Raw genomic sequence first — 25,712 nt, 5'->3', positions numbered from 1 at the left:
GGGAACCAGAGCTCTGCCGAGGGGCTATGAAGTAAATAAATCATAACTAGGGCTCCCGGTTTTATGGTATTTATTTTCTTGACATTTCCGTCTGTATTTATCCATATTTATTTTTTGCTACTGTTATCTGTTTTTATCCATATTTATTTTGGGTTTTGTAAATAAATGAAGTTGAAACTAGTATATTTCCACATTTATGTAACCGATAAATGTGTATGCAAGCTTGAACGCAAGATAGGATCCAATGATAGGAACACCCACAGATGATAAATCAATGCACTTATATGAAATCATGAACATTTTAGTATCAGGATTGTGCATATCTACTGCTGTTTAAGCCTCTTACAAAACTGTAATTCTTTTTTTAACCCCTTACCTATCAATCCGTACAGCTATTGACCTGCAGTCACAACTGACAGCATTTAGAAGCTCTAAAAAAAGAATCCAAATTCCATTTTTATCCATATTTAAAAATAAATACAGACAGGAAAATTAACTGTTTCTGTCTGTATTTATCTGTAAAAATCATTAAAAACAGAAAACAAGGAGTCTTAATCATAACTCACCCAAAAATAACACAAGATTAAAAGTAGTCTTCTAAGATTGGTAAGTAACCAAATTAGGTAAAGGAAATCACTTAACCTCACTAAAAGGGACATTATGGTTAGAATCCTTAATGTAAAACTACTAAAAGCTCCAAGTGCACTGTTCAACTTGCACACAACTTCAACGACTTTGGCTACGTCATCACCTATGGTGCCACAGAAGCTCCAAAAATGCCCTTTTCCATACAAATGTGTGCGAAGAGAGGAATAGAGCATCCTGTACTAGAGGATATGACTTCTAAAAGATGCAGATATTACTTATCAGTGTAACTGCAGCCACCTCAATCATTTCCGCTTACATCTTTCATGTTGACTGGTACTGCAGGCCAACAACTGCACTGCGGGTCTATGAAGGGATCTATGAATTGCAGAACTACAGCAGCCACACATATAAACATCTGTAGGGGCATCCAGATGTCCATGGTATTGCAGCCTTACACATTTAGTGTGTAGGAACGGGTGCCTCACGGGAAGTGTAATTACACCAGCATTTACTGGCCACACATTGGAGTGTCAACATCTGCATGTAGATAATGGTACTTCAACCATCCTACTGCTTTGAATGCCTGTGAGGAGGATGTGGAGGACCTGCCAGTAAACTGCAGCTTCCTTTCTCCTCATCAACAAGTGGACAGTAATACTGCAGCCTTGCCTCTGCCTTTAATGTCTGTCAGAGCATGGCTTATTCAGCAGTAGAACTGCAGCAACCTTCCATCTGATTCTGTGTAGAGCAAGTGTGCTTGTTAAGTCAGTGATGTCATTGATGAAGTAATCTGAGCCATTTGTGTGGCCAAGGGCTGAGCATGGGGGTGGTGGAAATTCTGGACCCGTAGCTAACCATAGCGGGGAAATACATGTTCACTTCCGTCTAGGGTTTGGATCTTAACCAGAATGTCCCTTCAGCTGAAGTTCAAGGGCACTGACAAACTAATCATGTATAGCCAATATGAATTTACATTAGTACACCCTCCTTCAAAGTTCAGCATCCCAATATCATGCAACTCCTTCATTTAGCATTACCAATTAAGGGGCCTCAGAGCAGTACATGATGGCGCCTTCCTTGACTTGGTTACGGACCACAGCCAGTTGAATCCTCCTCAGATGTACAGCACCCCTACCCTTTCATTCAGCAGAACAAGACATACAAGTCAGTTTCACGGCGAAGAAAGGCAAATGATCGGCTGCCTATTAAACAATGTCCTCCCTTTAACAAATGCTTCTGCGCTAACAGACTTTAACACAAGATCTGCACGCACACCTCCGACCACCCACGGGGGCCACGTTATCACCGCACCAAAAATGTTCTGGTCGGATACACTCCATGCATACTCCTGTTTCAACAGTTTATGCTGGCACTTTCTCATCTCCAAACAGAAATTAAAGGAACGCAGAAGTAATAGAAAACTTTACTGAAGGCCAGCGTAACGCAAGAAGCCACAGCTTTGTCACAACTACACCAGATTGCAAATCAAGAAATGCAAGAAAAACACACCCCTTCATGTTATGTACCAAGGATATTCAACAACATGCCACTGTGTATCAGGTTTACTCTGTCGCTTCTACATGCAGAAAGGCACTAAAGATGCATCTCTTCAAAGACTACTTAATCAGGCATGCGGCGTCCATTGGGCTGAAAGGGCTTCAGCCCACCCCCATCAGCTTGCGTGGCCCGGGCTAGCTGGGCTGGGTCTGCCGTCCAATACATCAGCCTCAGTCAAAGCATCCTGCTCATGTTTCTGAGCCCATGTGCAGCCCGATGGCCAGGCCTTTTTTACCCCATTTTTAGGACGAGCACTCAAGACTTGTTATAACTTCTCTTGTGGGCTTAAAGCCATCCCCCTGAATTTGATTTGTTTGTTTTAGTGTCCTTTAAAAATCATTGCTTGCTAGTGATCAGTCCTGCCTCTTTGTCCCTCCTTTTTTCCTTCTGTTCCTCCCAGACAGCAAGGACTAAGTACTGTCTCTTTCCGCTGTGGGTCCTAATGTGTTCTTTGAGGGACTATTTATGTCTTGGTTTACTGGTCTGTTTATGTTTGCCTGTGTTAAGCTTCAGCACCATAGCTTCTTACATATAATATAGCATTCCTCCCTCCCACCTCCTCTTAATCCCACAGTTGTGTTAGTGCTGCCTCTCATGCTGTGCCATTCACTTGTTGATTGTATTTATTTAGCTTTTTTGCACTTTTCACGTCCACGTCAGTTGGGCTTCTTTTTTGGTAGGATATTTGGTAGGATATTTGTTTTGGGCTTTGTTTAAAGGGGATTGGGCTTGTTGAAGTCCTGTGCAATGTCATCTGAGTAGGCGGAAATATGCCCCTTCTCGGTGCCTCCTTAGGTCCTCCCACCTGTCCCTTACAGGAGGCAATTGTGGAATCTTGCAGTGCGGGCCTGGTCACGCCGCACTCTACAAATAAGGTACGCCGCAGCAGGGCTGATGAAATGCGCATTCACACAGTGTCTCAGTGTGGGCGAAGACCACGAGCGGTGATGCACCCGTTTATTTAACCCTTTGGGCGAGCCCGCCCTCCGGGGTGCATGCACACCGATACAATGTTTAGTGCGGGCCGGGTGGCTCCGTCACTACATCCCTCCTTTACTTTAGATCACTCATCAGGAGTGCTCAGGGATCCAGCTTCCAGCATGCAACATACAAAATCTCAGAGTCTTTGACTGGAGGCAGGATTTGGCCGGAGACCATACGTCTGGCTCTGGGAGTTGGAATTGGTCCCTGCCCCGGCAGTGCCATCTAGAGAGAACAAATGTGTTTGGGTCATACTCCCTTGCTCTTCTGGCACAGCTGGCCTCATGCTTCGTTCTGCCTGGTGGGGGCTATCGTTCCCCCTCGTGGTAGTTGGTGGTGACATGCCTTCTTCATCTAACAGGTCTCGGCTGTATCATTACTTTCCATTTGCAGGGGTCCGTTGACTCTTTTGAACCACGGGGTGTTCCTTGCGATCGTGCAGGAACCTCGCCGAGCGGACACCATAGTCCCTTGTACATCAGTGACTTCCCACATGTCCGGTTTAAAGGGAGTGCGGTATTTACATCCGTGGTGTCGATCCTTGACAATCACGCAATCTCCCACACTGATATTAGTCACCCGTGCTCTCCGCACTTGGCTGGCTTTCAAGTTCGTTGCCGCTCTTCGGGCTTGGGTGGCCTCCTGCTCCAGCTCTTTAGGACACCACGAGGGATCAGCAGGTATGCTGTCTTGAGGGGCTCATTGAAACAATGCGAGGAGACACACAATGTTGTGCAGTGTGGTGTCTGCCTATACACATTTAGAAACCGCTGCAGACACTCTTCGGCTTCTTCACCTTTCTCTACACGGATCCTCAGTGCGCTGTTCAGTGTCTTCATGAAGCGTTCCACCTCCCCGGTGGCTTGGGGCCACTGTGGCGTGAACTTGCGATGCCGGATGGCATGGCACGCCAGATACTCTTGAAAGTCCCTTCCTTGGAAGCGCGGTCTGTTGTCCGATCTTAGCTCTTCTGGGAGTCCCATTATTGCAAAGATCCTGTCCAAGGTGGCCTTGACCTCTGGGAAGGCAGTGAACGACACAACCTCTACGATAGAATAATTTTGAGTGAGAGTCTATGAGGACGAGGGTATCACGCCTATCAGGAAACAATCCAAAGTCAATGCTGATTTGCGACCACGGGGGGAGGCACAGTTCTTCTGTGATGACCGGATGAGGTGTGATGTCACTGCCAGTGATGTTACATGAGTGGCATGTTCGTCGACCATGGCGTCCATCCCAGGAAACTATACTTTGTTGCGGAGATGGGCCTTCGTTTTAGCTATCCCTTGTTGACCCACATGAACCCATGCGCTCTTTCCTACACCTCTGGTGCCCTCTGGACACCTCACCGACAAGCTGCCGCTCTCTGAGAGAAAGTGTCTATAGCTGTGCTGTGCAGATTCAAACAGCGCTTCCAGAAATGCACTTGGAGACACTCATGAAAACATGGAAGAGGCTGGTGTCACAGCAAGAGGGGTCCTGTTAGCCTGCAGTGTCCACTATATGGCAGTAGCAACACCCACTGTGCTCCTGGTACAAACATCAGCCACCCGAACCGAATATTTACCAGAATAAGCAACCCAATATGTGTTATTTTAAATAGCTACTGTATTCATGACGTTTCTATTTCAATGAGCTACGAAGTTAAAGAGTGAATATTTATTCAACTTCGAGCCTTACAGGGATCGAACCCGTGAGTTTGGTGTTCTTAGCCCCAACTGCAACTAACTGAGCTAACTAACCGTAACACAGCCGAGACAGAGTGGCCTCTATGTCAAAACAAACATTTTTTTAAATGTTACTTGTTAACTAAGCGCTGTACAACTCACAGCCTTTTATTACTCCTGATGCCAGGAGTGTTGGGTTTGTAAGAATCGACACACGTTTATTGATCCTAAAGTTGTCGCGATTAAAGGCATTTTAGGCGATTAATGTGGCAATTCACATCTCTCTACTGGAAGCAGCTCACAATGAAGCAATGTGAAAACAGGGGGTGGCCTGCCCTTATTTATTTGTAACAAATGAAAATGTTGCAGTCAATGACAAGCATTTGCAGTGCAATAGGTCTCGCATTTACACGAGTTTGCGCTATTGGCATTGTAACTGACAATGCCTCTATGTTTTGTTATTTAAAACACTTAAAAGACATTGTCATTTACAATGCTAATAGATTAATCTCTCGCAAATGCGATACCTATTGCATTGCAAATGCTTCTTATTGCACACTACAACCACAAAGGCAATGACAAATGGGGAGATTAAAGTGATTTTCACAGAATCTACGGTTGATGTTAATTTTGAATAAAAGGTCCTAAAAGTACAAATAAAGACATTACAAATTATAAGGGAACTAACAGCCTTTGCTAAGAACGCAAACACATGGATTTTATTTCCATGCTTGTGATGTTTTTCTTTGCATGTAATTCTGTAGATCAAGTACTTGCAGACTTTAGTTCGTTTTATATTTGTATGCCTGTCCATTGCTTTCCTGCCAGCAGCCCTAAACATTCTTTGGTTCTCATTTCACCCTGGACTATGCACTGACTTTAAAACATGACAGCATCTCCGGGAGGCCTGATAAATATCCCATGATGCTCTGCTCTGTACATGGGGCTCGCCATCTTCAAGGCGCCAAAGCAAATGAATTATTCCGGCATAGTTTGGCACAGCCTAGGCAGAAAATACCAGTGTCAATTCGCTTAGCAAATATAGCTCTGCGTCCATCTAGCACATCCCTGGATATTAACTGTACCTAACTAACCAAGTGACAGTTGCACAACAATTTGGATGAGACATTCCAAGAGTGACAAGAATACAGGCTGGATTTAATTGTATGTCAGAATACCAAGCACAAAAATATTGTGATGCAAAAATATCATACTGACTGGGTCTAAAGTAAACGGAGGTGGGTGGTGTGCAACATAAAGATGGATTGGGATGATATTAATGCAAAAATATCATAGCCAGAGTATCAGACTGCCAACATACTGATAAGTAGACCTAGGGCAATATAGATTTAATATAGGTAAGCCCACATGTACCTTCCAGAACGTACGTATTTGTGGAGTTAAGTATTATGAAAGTATACTTAACTATGTATATTTTCCTTCACAAAATGTTGGTAGCCGAAATTCTGGCAACCATATTTTTGTAAAACAATATTTAAAACTCTTTTCTGGTAAGATACCTCTGAGGAGCCAGGCTCCTCCCTGTAAGGCGATTCAGAAAAGGCTTTTATATGTGGTTTAAGAAAGCTGGAGGTTATATTGATAGGCATAAAGAGCATAGAAAAGGCTATCTACGAAATGCTGCACGGTAACGACTCAAGTTAGCATGTACAGCCTCGGGGAAAATCAGACGGCTGGACATTCAAGATTTGGTTCGTGGAGAAGGCGTAGGCAACCAATTCAAACAGGGGTGTCGATTGGCTAGGAGTGCACGCTTTAAAAAAAATCATTTTTATAGTAAACATTTTATGGATTGAAAACACATTCTGTGACAAAGCATCATCGCTCAAGACAGAAAAAGAAACTATAAATAAACATTTAGCACATCACATCGGAACAGTATTTCCACTCGGAAAAAATATGACGTCAGGTGGCCTATTAAGCCTGAAGGCGGGGCTACCTCTAAATTGCCCAATAATGGGTATTTATTTGTCTGGCAACAGGAGAAGGAATATATCAGAAAAGGCAAATTTATGAACCTAACTTTGGAGAAGGATTTCACAATGTGGGAGCGGTAGTCTCCATTAAATATTCTTCACTCCAGCGGGCCATTCTTTGGGCAACTGAAAAATATGCAACTGGCTTCAGGTCAAATAAAAAAAAAGGGAGCGCAAGCAATCAGCCATCCCAAAGATGGAGATGAGGAGGAGCGGACCACGAGAGATCAGAACTGACAGTACTATAAACCAGATTAGACCTTGAAACTTGACAGCTAGGGCTCACCTACCTATCTCGTGTCATATCTGAGATTCTTTGCGGGGAACCCACCGTTGGTGTAACCAGGCGCTCTACAAATGCTGATGATGATGATGAAAAGCAATTCCATGTTCTGTCTTGATCAGTGGCAGCTCCTCTGTTATGGCGGAGGAGCGTCGCCTCACTGCCACAGCAGCATAAAATCATGCAAAATAAAATAATAATAAAGCAGTTTTATTATCATTTTAATTTTCGTGACAGGACCCGAGCCGAGTCTTTAGGCGGGTCCAAGGCAAGCATGGAGGGCACTTGCAGTGGTGGGCACTTCAAGAGTGCATGACTGTTTGGCTGGCTGTCTTAGGACAGCCAAACCATCATGCGTATTTAGATGTCTCTAGACAAGTGCATGGAGTGAAGCTGGCACAGGCTCCCAGTCCCTCTTGGAGCGTAAGGCGCAAGGGAGTCTGGGAGCCTGTGCTCAGGCGAAGTGCTGCGAGCACCGAGGCGGCAAGGCAGCAGGTAAGTTTAAATATAAATGTATGTTCGAGGCATATGAGCTGCAGATTGTACACTTTTGCATAGATCGCCATCTGGTGTTGGGCCCGGATGTTTGCAGTTTGTTTTTCTTCTTGGACAGTCTTTGGAAGTCACGATTTCGGTGACTCCTCCTTCGGTCCGTACTGCGCATGGGCTTCGGCTCCATCCTCAGATTGTTTTTTTCCGCCATCTGGCTCGGATGTGATACTTCGTGCTCCGGCTTCGAACCTTTCCAGTTCGACCTTCGACGGAAAACCCTCGTCCATCGAGATTCTTAAGAGAAATCATCTTCTTCATCTCTCTCGGCGGCACTTTTCGATCCCAGACATCGGCACCGGCCTACGGGCCTCCCTCGACTCCGGTCTCGGCCGATGGAAAGGACTCCCTTCAAAAAGTGCCCAAAATGTGGGTCTAAATTTCCCCACACCGACCTCCATCAGGTGTGTAACCTCTGCCTCTCTCCAGAACACGAGGCTCGAGACTGCCCCGCCTGCAAGTCTTTTCGATCGAAAAAGACCATCCGGGATCGAAGAGCTCGACGCACCATGGCGCACTCATCGACTTCGGCTCCACCCGACATCTTCGGAGACGACACCGGAGCTTCGGGGCAGCAGCACACAGAGCAGGAGGAAGAACTCGTCAGCGCTTCCGAGGCCGACTACTCTGACCTGGAGGAGATAACACCGGCGCAGAGGGTCGTGAGTACCTTACCCCTCCAACTCCCCTACCCACACCGAAAGAGACTCAGGTTACACCTTCGCCTCCGGGCCTAGGGAAAACCAAACATACAGCTTCTATCACCCCACCTTCGGGCCCGGTGTCGAAGCATCATAAGTCTCCCGGCGGCTCGGGCTCGAGCCAGCCTACCCCTGGTGCCGAAAAACACCGTTCGGCACCGAAGAAAACCACGCCCAGTTTGGCTCCGAAGTCATCGGGCCCGAAACCTGCACTCTCGGTGCCGATAAAGCATAAGCATAAGTCCCTCGGCACCGACGCTCCGGCGCCGAAGACCGCCTCGGCACCGAAGAAATCGGAGACCCCGAAAAAGCATGGCATGGAGAAACCATCGAAGCCCTCGGCTCCGAAAACATCGGCACCGACAGATGATTCGGTGCCACAAGAACTATTTACGCCTGATCCTTATCAAAAAACTTTAACAAAGGATCCAAAGACTGGTCATTTAACTTTGTCTTCCAAAAAAAGACATTTACACAAGCCAGATCCTCCTCCACCGCCAAAACGGAAGCACTCTGCCACATCCCCCTTCAGAGTACCCTCTCCACCACCTCCTCCACCTCCTCCACTTTCTCCACCTCCTCCACCTCCCATATCTCCACCACCTTTGCCTCACCGCTCTCCGACCCCATCTCCAGACCCTGATTATGGAGACCCAGATTATGACCCGGCAGACGCCCCAATAGACCCCACACCTCCAGGGACACCAGACCCATGGGAGGATTACCACAACCCCGATGTACCAGATGTGCCTCAGGATGATATTTATCCATCCAGGCCGTCTCCTCCAGAGGACTCCCTGGGGTTCCACCACTTAATACAGCGGGCGGCACACTACCATGGGGTAGAATTACATAGCGAGCCAGTTGAGGATGATTTCCTGGTGGACACTTTTGATATACAAGATAAGGCCTCAGCAATATTGCCCATGCTAAAAGGGGTAACCAAACATGCTGCAGAGGTGTTCAAGGACCCAGTCAGAGCTAGGGTACTAAACCCCAGGATAGAGAAAAAATATAAAGCAGCCCCCACAGATCCTGCATATATTAAAGGACCTGCTCCCTTGGACTCTTTGGTGGTATCCACAGCTAGGAAGCGGTCTAACTCTCAATCCTCAGGAGACGCTCCCCCACCAGATAAGGAGTCAAAGCTCTTAGATGCGTCTGGTAAACGCACTGCCTCGCAGGCCGCAAATATGTGGCGCATTGCCAACACACAAGCTCTGCTTGCACGTTATGATAGAGCACATTACGATGAACTGGAGGCTATCATGCAACACCTCCCAGACAAACATAAACACAGGGCTCAGGAGCTAATACAGGAGGGAAAGCTCATCACCAATACCTCAATTAAATGTGCCCTCGACGCAGCAGACACAGCTTCGAGAGTGATAAACACCAGTGTTTTGCTTCGTCGTCATGCCTGGCTCAGAATCTCAGGGTTTAAGCCAGAAGTCCAGGCATCTATATTAAATCACCCCTTTGACCAACAACACCTATTTGGTCCAAAGGTGGACGAAGCATTGGAGAAAATGAAAAAGGACACGGATACGGCAAAGTCTATGGGGGCATTACAATCCCATACCCCTAGACGTTCATTTTGTCGTTCCTCCTTTCGGGGAACAGGCAGAGGTTACTCTGCCGATAACGCCTCTACTTCCTACAAGTCCCCTCCTCAGAATACCTTCTCAAAGGGCTATCAGAGAGGTGGTTATAGGGGAAACAATAATAAAGGCAGGGGCAAAACCAACAACACCCGTTCTGCCACACCACCTGCCCAATGATTTTCCCCCGCTTCCCCCAGACCATTCCACTCCAGTCGGGGGCAGGCTACAACATTTTCTTCAGACCTGGGAGACCATAACATCAGACAAATGGGTGACACAAATTGTTCAGTCAGGCTACTGTCTCGAACTAACATCTACCCCACCCAATATTCCACCCAGGCACCGTACAATGTCACAAGAACACACCATACTGCTCAAACAGGAGGTGATCTCCCTCCTCCAAAAACAAGCTATAGAGCAGGTCCCCCTCAATCAGCAAAATCTAGGGGTCTACTCTCTGTATTTTCTAATCCCAAAGAGAGACGAGACCCTACGGCCCATTCTAGACCTCCGGCCTCTAAATGCATACATACATTCGGACCATTTCTATATGGTCACCCTCCAACAAGTTCTCCCTCTCCTGTGTCAGGGAGACTTTCTCACTACACTGGACTTGAAAGACGCATACTTTCATATTCCAATACACCCTTCTCACAGGAAGTACCTCAGGTTTGTGGTGGACGGTCAGCATTACCAATTCAAGGTTCTCCCCTTCGGGGTCACAACCGCACCACGGGTGTTTACCAAATGCCTAGCAGTAGTAGCAGCTCACCTCAGAAGTCAACACATTCACGTCTTCCCTTACTTGGACGACTGGCTCATAAAAGCCGCGTCCTACAGCCAATGTGTGCAACATACAAACAGCATCATCCAACTGCTCCACCGGCTAGGCTTCACGGTGAACCATCAAAAGTCCCACCTCATACCATCTCGCACAAAGCAATATCTCGGGGCCACTTTAGACACCTCCAAGGCTATAGCCTATCCCAATTCAGCCAGAATCGCAAGCATACAAGCCTTGCGCCAAACATTCACTCTTCAACACTCTCTCCCAGCACGAGTGTTTATGAAGCTAATAGGGATGATGGCATCTTGCATCTTCATAGTGCCCCATGCAAGACTCCACATGCGTCCACTCCAAGAGTGCCTAGCACGGCAGTGGAACCAGGCCCAGGGACAGCTGACGGATCTGGTGTTGGTGGACGGCCGCACCCATCACTCTCTGCAGTGGTGGAACACCACAAACCTTTCCAAAGGGAGGCCGTTCCTGGACCCGGTTCCTCAGGTGATTCTAACGACGGACGCATCGCTCTCCGGCTGGGGAGCGCACCTTCTACACCTCACAGTGCAAGGTCTATGGACGCCACAGCAAAAAGTACTCCACATCAACCATCTGGAGTTATTGGTGATATTTCTAGCCCTGAAATCCTTTCAGAAACAAATTTCAGCCAAAGCAGTCCTCATTCGCACAGACAATATGACTGCGATGTATTATATTCAAAAACAGGGGGGGACACACTCTCCCCAGCTCTCCCGCTTAGCACAGAGCATATGGAGATGGGCAATTCCACAAAAAATCTTTCTCCTGGCACAGCACGTCCCAGGCATACAAAACACCATGGCAGATCTGCTCAGCAGACAAACGCAGCAAATGCACGAATGGGAACTGCATCCACAAGTTCTTCGCCCATTCTTCCACAAGTGGGGGCATCCTCAGATAGACCTCTTTGCCACCCACGAAAACAAAAAATGCCCAAGCTTCGCCGCCAGATACCCACACCCATTGTCCAAAGGCAATGCGATATGGATGAACTGGTCAGGCAAATTTGCATACGCCTTTCCACCTCTCCCGCTAATTCCGTTAGTGGTAAGGAAGCTACAGCAGCACTCCCTCACACTCATTCTGGTAGCTCCAACATGGGCCAGGCAGCCGTGGTACACCACACTGCTACAGCTATCGGTAGTACCACATCAAAAACTGCACCTGTCCCCATGCCTCCTAACACAGAACCATGGAGAAATCAGGCACCCGGACCCAGCTCAGCTCAACCTTGCGATCTGGCTCCGGAAATCTTAGAATTTGGATACCTTAACCTTCCCCCTGATTGCATGAACATTATCAAGGAAGCCAGACGTCCTACCACTCGAGCATGCTATGCCGCAAAGTGGAAGAGATTTGTTGTTTACTGCCGTAACAATACAATCAACCCTTTAGATGCATCCATACAACACATCATATGCTATCTGCTCCATCTTCAAAGGTGTAACCTGGCATATTCATCCATACGTCTACACCTCGCAGCAATTGCTGCTTACCTACAAAACAGACAGCATTTATCACAGTTCAGAGTGCCCGCTATTAAAGCCTTTATGGAAGGCCTAAAACGAGTAATTCCACCCAGGGCACCACCTTCCCCTGTATGGAATCTAAACGTAGTTCTTACACGGCTAATGAGTTTCGCCTATCGAACCAATGCATAAATGTGAGCTACAGTTCCTCACCTGGAAAACAGCTTTCCTCATTGCTATCACTTCCCTTAGAAGGGTTAGTGAAATACAAGCGATACATCACAGCAAGGTCATACTTCGTACAAACCCAAAATTTCTGCCCAAGGTCATTTCCCCCTTCCATCTTAATCAATCGGTGGAATTACCGTTTTTTTTCTCGCAACCTCAATCTGTTGCGGAAAGGGCTCTACATACACTTGATGTTAAAAGGGCTTTGTTGTACTACATACAAAGAACGCAACCTTTCAGGAAGACCAAACAATTGTTTGTCTCCTTCTCTCCACCGCATAAAGGTAACCCCATCTCTAAATCAGGGATAGCTAGGTGGATTGTTAAGTGCATACAAATTTGCTATCACAAAGCAAAAAGAACATTATCTGTTCCACCTAAAGCCCACTCTACAAGAAAGATAGGGGCTTCTATGGCTTTTCTAGGGAACATACCCTTAGATGACATCTGCAAGGTAGCCACATGGTCAACTCCGCACACCTTCACAAAACATTACTGTGTAGACGTGCATTCCAAGCAACAAGCTAGTGTGGGCCAGGCTGTACTAAAGACACTATTTCAAACCGCTGCAACGGATACCGGTGGTCGCCGCTAGGGCTGGGTACTGCTATATAATCTATGCAAAAGTGTACAATCTGCAGCTCATATGCCTCGAACGGAATATGCTACTTACCAGTATGCATCTGTTCTTGGCATGTAGAGCTGCAGATCTGTACACGCCCACCCGCCTCCCCGGCTACCTGTATCCGTTCCAGTCTATCTTATTTAGATACAACACACATGGGTTTCTTACTGTTATCACTACGCTCCATCATTTCCCTGCTGGCGAAAAACAATCTGAGGATGGAGCCGAAGCCCATGCGCAGTACGGACCGAAGGAGGAGTCACCGAACTCGTGACTTCCAAAGACTGTCCAAGAAGAAAAACAAACTGCAAACATCCGGGCCCAACACCAGATGGCGATCTATGCAAAAGTGTACAGATCTGCAGCTCTACATGCCAAGAACAGATGCATACTGGTAAGTAGCATATTCCTTAATATTGCTCAACCACTTTTCCCTCCTGGCAGCCACTACTGGTCTTGATGGATGTTGCCAATGAATATAGAAAGACAATAAAAAGAAATAATAGCACAGGTGAGATAGTGAATGAAGAAAGACACAAAAGATCTAGATTGGTAAATAGAGACAGGCTGTGTGCATCATGAGAATTCCTCTTCAGAATTTAGGCCCCACTTATATGTGGATTTACACTCCTTTATTACATGTTAAAAGCAAAAGGTATTTATATCATACAAAGTTTTTACCAGTAATAAAGCAACCCTAGTGTGCTATAAAACCAGCCATTCTCACCACATTTCAGACAATTTTGGAGGTTTACATCCAAATTTTCTTTAGTGGTGCTATTTTGCATTGTTTTTGGCTAATGCTCTTTAAAGTCAGAGACTAAATATCCTTTATATTCAAAGGTTTGCCACTCTTTTTTGAAAACATATACTATGGCTCTCAGAACATACCATCAAGAGAGACTTTGTACGATCAAGAGAGAGAGAGAGAGAGAGGGACCCAAAGAGAGAGCAGGAGGATCCTAGTAGTATTTTCAAGTACACAAAATATTAACTTGGATATTTGGCTGCTTCTTTATGTTTCCCTTTGAACCACCATAAGTTAACCTCAAAGCAGTCAGGACAAATGCATGGTGAGGAAAGATCGAAAAGAGGGACCAGGTGAAAGGACATGAGACAAGACAACAAGATTGAGGAAAGACTTTGAGGAAGGAGGGGTCTTTCTCAAGACACAGGTATCTAACCAGAGTTAGTGTTTTCTGGTAGCTGGCTTAGGTGCCTGAGCAACAGAAAGGGAGGGAGTGAAAAGAGAAATTACTGGAACCAAGGCACATCACGAGAAAACAGGAGGGGGAAATAGGTTTAATTGAAAGAAATTCATGAATGACAGAGAGCTAGAAATCACTGTGCATTGTTCGGGACATTTAAAAGCAGGCCATAGAGCCATTGGGAGGCAGTAGTCTACTTCAATAAGTATATCTGATGGAGAAATTACTGGGGTTCTGGGAGGACAATGACTACTGCAGTAGAGAAGTCACCTATTTAACCATGCTATGAAGTGTGGATGGTAAAGTGACAGGTTAGCAGATTTCCTGTACTTGAAAGGGAAAATAGTAAATGCAAACATTACTGTCTGATAGTACCAAGTTCCCGCTTGGTAGAGTCAGTACTCTGCCTTTGATAATGAAATGAGAATGGGATCAGGACCTATCTATTTTTCCCTCTTTCGTGTATGTGTCAATATAATAAGGCCTAGTATGTATGCAACAATAGACCCTAGTATTTAAGCCACACATGCATTGCTCTTATCTAAACAAAAGGTCTTCGGGTTCTATTTTGGCCTTCTGCAACAACTTTGTTATGTTTTTGTTTTGTTATGCTAAGACTAAACATTTCCCAACAAAAATCTATTTTATGATGCATCACATTGCACAAGATTTCTAGTGAAATGTGCTCACCATCCACCATGGAAAGTCTCATTTTGTGCTTGGTTTATTTGTGTTTCTCAATCAAGCATTTTTCAAAGTGTGGGTTGCACTTCAGTCAAAGGGTAGGAAAAATCATGTCAGAAGCAATGGGAGCTGGAACTCATGGTTATGTTGTAGTACCGTGTAACACAGCTTCAACAGCAGTCTATTTATTATAGAGCCTGGACATGCGATATTCTGCAGCCTGATAGCATTCTAATGATATCCTTTGCTGTCATCCTATCCTGCATATGGATCATAAAGTTATTGTGGTCTGGCAAATTCACATTTAAGTAAAAACAAGGCTGATCTGCCTTTGTTGGTTCACTGCTGCCTCTGAGCCAATACAATGAGGGTAAGCAGCACGTCGGCTGAAAGCAGAGGTGCTAAAAAATCCCACTATAGCCTGCCTGTTAATAGTAAGAACAAAACACTAGATAAAGAAATATACTTAAGCTGCACCATTTTTCAGTACTTTTCCAAAACTTTGTATGTGGGTGTAGCGAGTGCTCAGTTACTTCTATTGGGTGGAGACTAACGCAGCCGAACCTAGTGGGTTTTATATTGCAATAGAATTGTGATCTAGCAAATACAGTATGAATAGAGCAAAAAGTAAGACATATGCCTTTAATGTACCATTATCCAGCATGTTTTTTGGGGTGTACGAGAAGGCGCTCATATAATCCTTCTAGTCTGAGAGCACTGCAGCTTTTCTTCTATGTTTCAAAGTACACCAGCTTCTGGGAATTTCCTCAGGATATAGAAGCCACAGATTTGCACCCAGTCAGGCCTACTGGCCCAATATGCATTTAAATCCAGCATTTGTGATCTATCTACAGTTTCCCTAGGGAAAGTCCTAAAACTGTGTCAGTGTGGATAAGTCCTGATTTGCTGGACCCAGTGGGTGTTTTAAAAGTAAGCGGGCGAGGCACCTTATTCCATTTGGAGGGATGAGGAGGAACTGAAGAAGTCTGTTGCTTTTTGACCATGAAGAGGCTAGAAAAGGAAGACTTATGTTACAGTAAGAAAGTCAGGAGAGGGGCACTTAGTCAAGCCTCCCCTTCACCATGTTGAAATACTACGGAAGCGGGCCTCATGGAATTGATGTTGTCAGAAGTCTCAGGAACTCTATATCCTACGTAGCCAGTTTTTATTGTTTTGGTGTCTATTTAATCATTAAATGTGTCTTCTGTAAATTAAGTTGGCCTGTGTATTTTGACTGATTAATTTCTTGACTTAAATGTTATATTTTGGCACTTTTATTCACATGCCGCATGTATGTTCTTCGAGGAGCAAGCTTTTTTCCGCTTGTGCTAGGCTACAAAGGGGGAACTCAGAATTTTAGGCAGAAACCAGTGTTTACTTCTAGCTGGTAGTTTGTGTAGTGTCCTGGGAATGGACACTAGGACCCTGAACTGGGCAAAGGGCAGGGAGGTCACCGGACACCACATCCGGTCAGGGTGTGGGGAAGGGCAGAAAGCAGGAAGCAGGGGATCAGAGCAGACGTGGGCACACGAAGAGGAAAGATAATAAAGGTCACATGAGCCATACCGTGTCCTGTGTATTCCTTGCGGCGCTGCGACACGACATCTGGCGATCGAAGGAGGGATCTCGAAGAAGATCGTCGCTGCGACTGTCGGAGCCCACCCGGTGTCGCTAAGATCGGAGCCAGGAGCCCACCCTGGTCCGGAGGTCCGGAGCACCAAGAAGAGGAGAAAAGGACGAACAAACGTCGGTGCGGGAGCCCACCCCGGTAGTGACAACGAAGTAAGAGGGAAAGCGGGGAAGGAGCATCACGCGAGGCCGGCTAGCGGTGAACTGGGGAGATAAGGATCTCGCGCGCCTGAGTTTAACGAACTCTCGCGAGATCACGGCGGCCATTTTGAAGTCAGGCGAGAGGACCAATAAGGAGCCAGGAATACACGGCGGCCATTTTGAAAGGCCAGGCAAGTGCAAAACAAGCCCAAAACAACGCGAGAGTACGGCGGCCATTTTGAGGTCAGGCAAAAAGGACCAATAGGCAGCCAGGAATACATGGCGGCCATTTTGAAAGGTCAGGCAAGAAAAAAAAAGGGCAAAAAGACAGAATTAAAGGGAAATAACAACAAAACAACGACAAATACTGGAAATAGAGAAGCAAAGGACAAATAAAAGAAGGAAAAAGGTGACATAAAGAAATAAACAAGGAAGCAGAAAAAAAAAAAAAAAAGAAGATGAGTGACGACGACAAAAAGAGCACACAAGCTGTCTTCCGCAGGCCAATACCATTCAACACATCGGAACCTCAAGCGGGCATCAGATGGGAGAAATGGATAAGGAAATTTGAACGCTACATGCGGGCAACGGACGTCGTGGAGGGCAAGAAACTGGATCTGCTCGTGAATCTTGGGGGAGACGACATAGAGGATTTACTACTGACGTTTCCCAGCGACAAAACAAAAGATTACAAAGGCGCACTAGCATGCCTCACGGAGAAATTTGACCCCCAACGCAACATTGATTTCGAGAGATACACGTTCAACACGGCGTGCCAAAGGCCAGAAGAGAGTATGGATGATTTTGCGACACGGCTGCGGAAACTGGTCACACACTGCGAATTTGAAAAGTTTGACAACGACCAAGCGATACGTCTGCGTCTCATTGAAGGATGTCAGTCGGTGGAGTTCCGAGCACGCATTCTGAAAGAACCTACGACACTTGAAAAAATTTTGATGATGGCCCGCACAGAAGCACGGGCCACGGAGCACGCCAAGCAAGTCCAAATGGGCCAAGACAAAGGAACGGCACTGGCACATCATGTCACCGGAAATGTCAGAAAAAAGGAACACCGAGAGCGACCACCTCCCAGGAAGACCAACAACACATGCTACAGGTGCGGTCTTGAGTTTCCCCATGTCGGCGCCTGCCCAGCCATGGGCCAGAAGTGCAGAAAATGCAACAGAGACAATCACTTCGCAAGTACGTGCATGAGCAGACAGTTCAGAAGTGAAAGGGGACGTACAGCCGGAACAAGGATGACCAGCACTAGATATGCCAGACACATAGAAACAGCGGAGAGAAGCTCGTCCGACGAGTCGGACGGCACTACAGCACCTGAGAGAGAAGCTCGGCTCTATCTAATGTCTGATGTGCCCAAAGAAGAAAGACAGCAAGAACACATCCAGCTGGTAGAGAAGCAGACAATAAAGAAGACTGCCGCTGTGGACATCGAGGTCGGGAACCACATAGCGAAGTATGTGCTTGACAGTGGAGCGACATGCAACATCATGTGCATATCTGAGTACATGAAGATGAGAGTCAAGCCAACACTACGACCATCGACAGTAGATGTGTTCACCTGGGGTTCAATGAAGCCGGTGGAAAACATGGGAAAATTTACAGAGACTTTAACATACAAGGACAGGGCATACAAAGAAGACATACACGTACTGAAAGGTGACATCCCAGCACCTTGCCTGTTGAGCAATGTAACAGCACAGGTCATGGGGCTACTTGCCATGACTTATCACATGTCAGAAAAAGAGACAATATTGCAAGAATACCCGAAAATACTAGAAGGTTTGGGAAAACTGAAAGGGAAGCAGATAACGCTGCACATCAATGAAGCAGTCCGGCCGGTGGCCCAGCACCACAGGAGGGTCCCGATACATCTACAACCACAAGTAGAAGAAGAACTAAAAAACTTACTGGCACAAGACATCATTGAACCGGCGGAAGGACCAACACCATGGGTATCACCAATAGTGGCAGTTCCGAAGAAGAACACCTCCAAAATACGGATATGTGTGGACATGAGAATACCTAACACAGCCATCTCGAGAGAACGCCATCCCGGACCGCATTTGAATGACATGATCAGCCGTCTAACAGGGGCGTGCAGGTTCTCGAAGCTAGATTTGTGTAAAGGGTATCATCAACTAGAACTGGACCCGCAATCAAGATATATAACAACTTTCTCCACGCACCTAGGCCTATTCAGGTACAAAAGATTAAGTTTTGGAATATCATCGGCTGCTGAGATATTCCAGGAGACGATACGGCAAGTAATACGACCAGTACAAAATAGTTTCAACTATAGCGATGACATTCTAGTATTTGGGAAGTCTGATGAGGAGCACAACAGCGCTCTACGTCAAGTATGCAAGCAGCTGGAACAAGCAGGGTTGACACTAAATGGAGAAAAATGTGAACTAGAAAGAAAAGAACTGGTATTTTTCGGACACATATTTTCAAAAAAAGGGATGAGGCCAGATCCCAGCAAAGTGGAGACGCTGAAGAACACGAAACCACCAAAAGATGCAGCGGAAATAAGGTCATTTTTAGGACTGGCCAGCTACTGCGCCAGATACATACAAGACTTTGCAACGGTAAGCACCCCGCTGAGAGAACTGACAAAACAGGGCCAAAAGTTCATCTGGTCTCAGCAATGCAACGAGGCATTCGAGGAGATCAGGAAGGCAGTGATGACAGTGGAACATCTAGCATATTTCGACCCTCTGCTCTGCACTGAACTGACGGTGGATGCAAGCCCAGTAGGACTAGGGGCCATACAATCCCGTTTCCTTCGCCCCCTTTGCTACGTTGTATATTCTGGTTTTAAACTTGAATAACCACAGTAATGCCTTTCAAGTTATATGCTGTGATAGAAATGAAATCTGAATGTGTCTTAGGTTAAGTTTGGAAGTTGTACCATTCATGAGGTATTCCTTCTTACCCCTCAGAAGGATTACACAATTTGTAGATGTGGATATTACTCGTAAATACTCCTAGAACTCGCCTTGAGCACCTGGGTTTTTTGAGGCGATCTTTTGCTTTCACAACTCCCAAAAAGATGAAAAGTTGATTTGTCTTTGTTTCATTGAGAACTGAGGTTAAATAAATAATGTTTTTTGCCCTGGGACTACTCAGCCTCTTCCCAAGTCAACTACATATTGGGACAGGTGATACACTAACTAACCCTCACATCCATACTTGCATGTAGCCTGCTGCCCTCACCTGATCTTGTTGGCTGACAGAGTTTGTGCCAGTCACCCAGAATCCTGTGCTCTCTGGTCTGTCTCTCATCTATGCCCTTGGTTAGTAGGGAGGTACCCCTGTCAACAGCGAGTTGCACTGTTTAGAATCTCTTCCCCTGAAGAGGCATTGAGAGGACCATAGATCAAGATGTCTGCCACTGTCACCCCTCAGTTACACCCTGACAGGAGCTCTTTTTCAGATCTGCTGCTCCTCAGCTCCCAGCAACTTCCAGCTGGCGCCCCCCATTCAACAAGTTAGTCTCTATCAGTGCACATGCACAACCAATCACAACACTTGTACAGTGAACTGGGCATAGGTTTTCACTACATAATCAGCTTGGCATGCATTGCATAACATGCTGGAAAATTCAAAATGCCAGGGTAAATTGTAATATGGTAATGGCCAACAGGGAATTTCATTAAAGGCACCTGTGTTTAACAGAGACCCAAAATCCACCCAGAGTGGTCCTTTGCACAGCTCACTACCATCGCCTGAACTACAGACATCACCAACTTGCTGTCTCTCAGTCACAAACGGTTTCACACCGATTTCACCACTGCTCCTCCTTAAAGATGTCCTATACTCAACCTACTTTTAATGTATGTTAAAGACCTCAACCACTCAACACCCTACCAGTTTAGCTCATATATGTCCCATCCCATTTAATTGGAAACACCCCCCAGGTCGAGTTTCTAATATTGATTACATAAGCATCTGCCGCAGCAAAATAATAAGGCCCAGAGTCGTTACTAACTATCGCCTGGTTCCCTTTGTTCCTCCAGGTCAGTTTCAAGAGCGGGAGCATAATATCCTTTTAGGCGTTGCAGGGTGCAAGGCTACAATCTTGGCAGTCTCGAGTTGTTCGACTAAAGTTCGAGATCCACAGTGGGAGAACTTGACCAAGAAAGGGTATTGAACACGGATCTGTTTGGTCGCACAACCTGAATTGTGGCACCAGGAGTGTGGGGTTTGCTCCTATTCAGTTTAGATAAACACTGATATTGGCATTATTCCAGACATACTTGTTTGATTTTATTATTTTTCACCCCCATAATAGTAATCTCTTTCACCATGGGCGCTGCTGCCTGCTTCAGTGGTATGGACACCGTAAACAAGTGTACAAAACTCTTTTCAACATAGATTTTTTATCACTCCCCACAAACCATTTGACTTACATTAAAATTTCTAATTTTTTTCTTTTCTTTTGTTCATATTCCCTTGTGCCGGCACAGGACTGTTTTATAAAAACTATGCTGTGTGTTGTTTTCTCCTAGCCAAACATCCTGACTGGGAGCTATCGGGATGGAGAGACCCAACAAATCCCATCTATCAACCACCTCCTATCGGCAGCTTCATTGATCGCAGAAAACTGGCCCAGAGGGAAAAGGAACTCTACCGCTTCATCCGGGACTTTGTTGGTATGGCAAATCATTGGTGCTTTTCGATGATTGGCAGCTGAACCACACTTCTCTCCTATAGGGATTTGCGGCAGGCACACGTTGTTATGTTTTCACTGTGTGCTTGATAAACACTGCTTTGCGTTCATGGAAGTGCCTGCAAAAAGGTTTGTGTTTTTGAATATTTGGAGTACTCTAATGCTTAATAGAACAATTAGCTGAGGTACCATGAATCAAGCAATACAGGCATATCAATCAATGGAAACCTAACTTGCTCATCATAAAGTCAGTGAAGCTGCCTAACACTCTAGGGAAAATCTACCTTGAACACCATGAAATAAATGATGCGGACTTCATGCTGAACTTAGGTACCAGGAAAGAAGTGCTAGTGACATAACACTCAATGGCAGAAACCGATCAGATACCATTAAATATATTAAGTGATATCACACTCGTGGAAAAAAACATATTAGATACAATGGAATAAGTGATGCTGACATCATACTTAATGAACGAATCTGATTAGATACCATGAAATAAGTGGTGCTGACATAATGGTGGATGAGAAACTTATCTCTCATAATATGGAACCAGCGATGCTAATCTTCTATACATTATAAGAACTAGCAGATATAACAATTCATGAATGACCTTCCTCTGATCCCATGAAATCTGTGAAGCTGGCACAATAATTGCTTCAATGCCTAGCTCACACATTTTGTAATGAGTGTTGCTGATTTTCCACTTTTAAAGCCCTAACTTGAAAACTGTGATATCAGAGATACTGGTAGAGTAGTTTATCCAGTATTGGGGTATCTTTCGTAGATTCATATGCCTGAATCATTCCCCGTCGTTGAGATGGGAGTCCCACTGTAAAATATTCAAGAAGTGCTTAAAAAACTTTATAGACTAGAATGGCATTAGACCATTTAAATAGTAGTCTATCTATGTCCTTTTTAAAAAAGGACCAATGATGTTTTATGGATGGGGGGTCGCAGGGATCCATATTTGGAAGGTCCCATGGCTACCCAGACGTCACCGGCCGCTGGGCGCGTACCTCTCCCCAGTCCTGCGAGCCACTATGCGGGCGTGTGACACAGGGTCCAGGAGAAGTGTCAGCTGTCCTCGGCTATCTCACCCTTGCCCCGCTTTTATTGGGAACCCAGATTTCCCCCGGGCCCTAGTGGGAAACGTCTACCTGAAATGGCAAGAGGCAAACTGTAAGCGTATAGGCGACCTTTTTGATTTGCGGGGAATCCTGGATTTCCCCAGGTTAGTGGCTCACGATGGGATCCCCAAGGACGCGTGTTGGTTAGTACTTGGTGCTGCGCCATTGGGTCACACAACCCCAGGTCCGTTTGCATGCTAGTCGGCTCCTCATAAAATTTGAGATTTGTTACATCACCCGCACCACCCAACAAACGCCTTCTGTCAGATATTTATGGCTTCCTCAACAGGGCAGGAACCCAGGCCAAGTCCCCAGCGCAGCGTAGGTGGGAGGCGGAACTGAGTCGGGAGTTCTCCCCCAAGGTGTGGGCGGATTATTATTATTCAGGGCCCGGGCATCCTCGTGCAGCACCACAGGGAAGGAAATGCTCCTGAAAATTGCACACTATTGGTATTACACCCCGGTGAGGGTCGTTAAATGGAAGCCCCGTTGCAGCAACCTCTGTTGCCCTAAGATACAGGCATTCTGGGAGACTATCCTGCCCATAATCGATCAGGTATACCAGACAGAACTCCCCAGATTTCCTAGTTAAATCTTGCTGGGGCTACCCAATCCTCTCACATACCTTCTATGGTCTTGTAGGGGCAGGGCGCTCACTAGGGGCAGCCAAGCAGGTTCTCCTTGCAAAATGGGGCACGACCGCCGTCCCGACCAAGTTAGATTAGCTGCACAAAATGTGGGAGGTTGTGGGGATGGAGCGGATTACCACACACTGCCTAAATTCGATAAGACCTGGGGGTCCACGTTAGCTTACCTATCCTCAGAGTTCATAGAGCTTACTTGCCCGCTCTTTATTTGGGTATTAACTAGGGACTGGTGCAACGCCTCCAACTGGTGCAGAATGCCGCTGCCAGGCTGGTAATGGACTTGCCAAAGTATCACTCAGCATCGGCTTCTCTTTCCACATTGCACTGGCTGCCACTGGATCGCAGAATTCTTTTCAAAACCTTCTGTTTGACTCACAATGCCTACTATGGTCTGGGAGCTGATGGCATCAAATCCATGTTCAAGCGCTATATACCCACTAGGGAGCTTAGGTCGGCGAGAAAAAACCTCCTCATAGTACCAAGGTTCAAAAAGATGAAATGGGGAGGTAGAGCATTCTCGTCAGCCGCAGCTAAGTTGTGGAATTCCCTCCCGGAAGAATTTTCCAGGCAGGTGTCACATTCCCTTTTTCGCAAAGCTTTAAAGACCTGGTTGTTTACAACTACCCCTGTCTGAGTGTGTTTCTGTCTTGTCCGCACATTGTTCTGCTATAGCGCCTTGATGCCCTTGGGCTAAGTTAGCGCTCTAAATTTTATATTCATTAATTCATTCATGTTATTCCAACTCCTTCCCCTCCTCCGCTTCTCCAATCAGATTCTCCTCTGGAGGCTATTGGGGTGTTTCAGAATCTAATGCAGAGGGCAGCCAACAGGTTTCATCTGCCTATTGCAGTCAAACAGACTAAATGCTTTTTATATGACTTCAAGGAAGACACAAGGAAATTGGTACGCTCCATACCAATTATAGATTACATTTGGCAGGAAGGCATCAAGATAATGAAGACACCAGCATCCATACCAACAGTGCTATCCCTTATTGATAAGAAGTAGAGGGCGCCAGAGGATTCTCCATCTTGCCTCATTGGACACCCCAAACCGGACTCAGTCTTTTCTCAAGCGGCACAAAGACATTCCAAAAACCCTGCTACCCCGATTACCACTCCTCCTGATAAGGAAGGGCGTAGGATGAACATTTTAGGGAAACATTTCTCTTCTATGGCAGCAGTTACAATTAGGGCAGCAAATACGTTCGCCATTATTGGCCGCTACGACCGCCAAATGTGGTCACATGTGGCAGGCTTAAAAGACCTTATACCTGAAGACAAGAGGCACGAAAGATACTAGTGGAAGGGGAGCATGCAGCTTCGGAAACCATTGACTGTTTCCTTGATGTGGCCTATACTGGCTTTAGACAACTGCTGAGAGTTGCTGTGCTCAGTACTTCCGTTTGGTCTCAAATCAGCGACAAGGATCTATACCAAGTGCTTAGCGCCCGTAGCAGCAGCTCTGAGATCTCAAGGGCTCCAAGTATTCCCATATCTCGACGACTGGCTGCTCAAAGAGTCAACAGCACAGAAGGCCAGTTGAGCTACAAGCAAATGCCTTCACATGTTCAAGACTTTGGGACTCAGTGTAAACAAAGAGAAATCTTCATTCCATGCAAGTCAAGTCATATCCTTCCTGGGAGCATCCATAGATACCATTCAATGCAAAGCCTTCCTATCTCACGAAAGACAGATACGTTTGCAAAGAGTTGTGAAGAATATATCAAGAAAAAAGTCAGTTTCTGTGGGAATGTACAAGTCGCTACTGGGGATGTGTTCTTCAGCATTAGATGTGGTGCCACTAGCCAGACTGAGAATAAGGCCTCTTCAAGAGGAACTACAAAAACAATGACAACAGGCTTCTGGATCCTTCGAGGATGTAATACAGATCACGAATGGTAGAGGCACTGCGATGGTGGTTTCAGGCACCGCATCTTGTAAAAGGCCTTAGTTTCCTCCATACTTTCCCAGATTTCATACTGACAACGGACGCATCCATGGACGGCTGAGGAGGTCACCTGCAAGAGTTACAGATTCAGGGCAAATGGTCCTCTGAGTAGAAACATCTGCACAGCAACAGGCAAGAGCTCAAAGCCATCTTCCTATCTCTTCAATCATTCTTAATGAGGATATGCTGGTTCGTACAGACAATACGACCAGCATTTATTACGTCAACAAACAAGGAGGAACAAAATCCATTACACTATCTCAGGAAGCGCAGGAGCTATGGGATTGGACGACACAACATGGAATCTCACTAAAAGCCGAACATGTCAGAGGTCTGCACAGTACTCTGGCAGACACGTTAAGCAGAATGCAGACCAGTTGTCATGAGTGAGAGCTGGAGCAGTCCCAACTCGATAAGGTGTTTCGAAGGTGGGAAAAACCAGCGTTAGACCTCTTCACAATGAAGGAGAACGCCAAATGCCAGTATTATGCCAGCAGATTCCCTCTACCAGGGATGGTCCGGGATATATGCTTATGCTTTTTACCCCATCCCGTTAAT

General features: G+C 46.0%; 2 protein-coding genes across 2 annotated transcripts in view; both read left to right on the top strand.

Annotated features, from left to right (window-relative positions):
- The window catches only part of LOC146776320 (uncharacterized), a 34,112-nt gene extending 20,461 nt beyond the window's left edge, over positions 1 to 13,651 (top strand). The window contains exons 2-3 of the mRNA XM_085638990.1: positions 9,023 to 9,888; positions 13,514 to 13,651. Coding sequence (XP_085495116.1) covers positions 9,023 to 9,888; positions 13,514 to 13,651 — 1,004 coding nt within the window. The remainder of the gene's footprint in view (positions 1 to 9,022; positions 9,889 to 13,513) is intronic.
- Positions 1 to 25,712, top strand: part of LOC146776319 (polycystin-1-like protein 3) — a 729,731-nt gene that overhangs the window by 345,517 nt on the left and 358,502 nt on the right. Inside the window, exon 20 of the mRNA XM_085639623.1 lies at positions 21,267 to 21,410. Within this exon, the coding sequence (XP_085495749.1) occupies positions 21,267 to 21,410 (144 nt within the window). The remainder of the gene's footprint in view (positions 1 to 21,266; positions 21,411 to 25,712) is intronic.

Source organism: Triturus cristatus, chromosome 12 (genome assembly GCF_964204655.1).
Source record: "Triturus cristatus chromosome 12, aTriCri1.1, whole genome shotgun sequence".
In the NCBI taxonomy this organism is placed as follows: Eukaryota; Metazoa; Chordata; class Amphibia; order Caudata; family Salamandridae; genus Triturus; species Triturus cristatus.
Note: the sequence above shows the minus strand (reverse complement) of the source record. Positions and strands in the feature narration are given on the sequence as shown.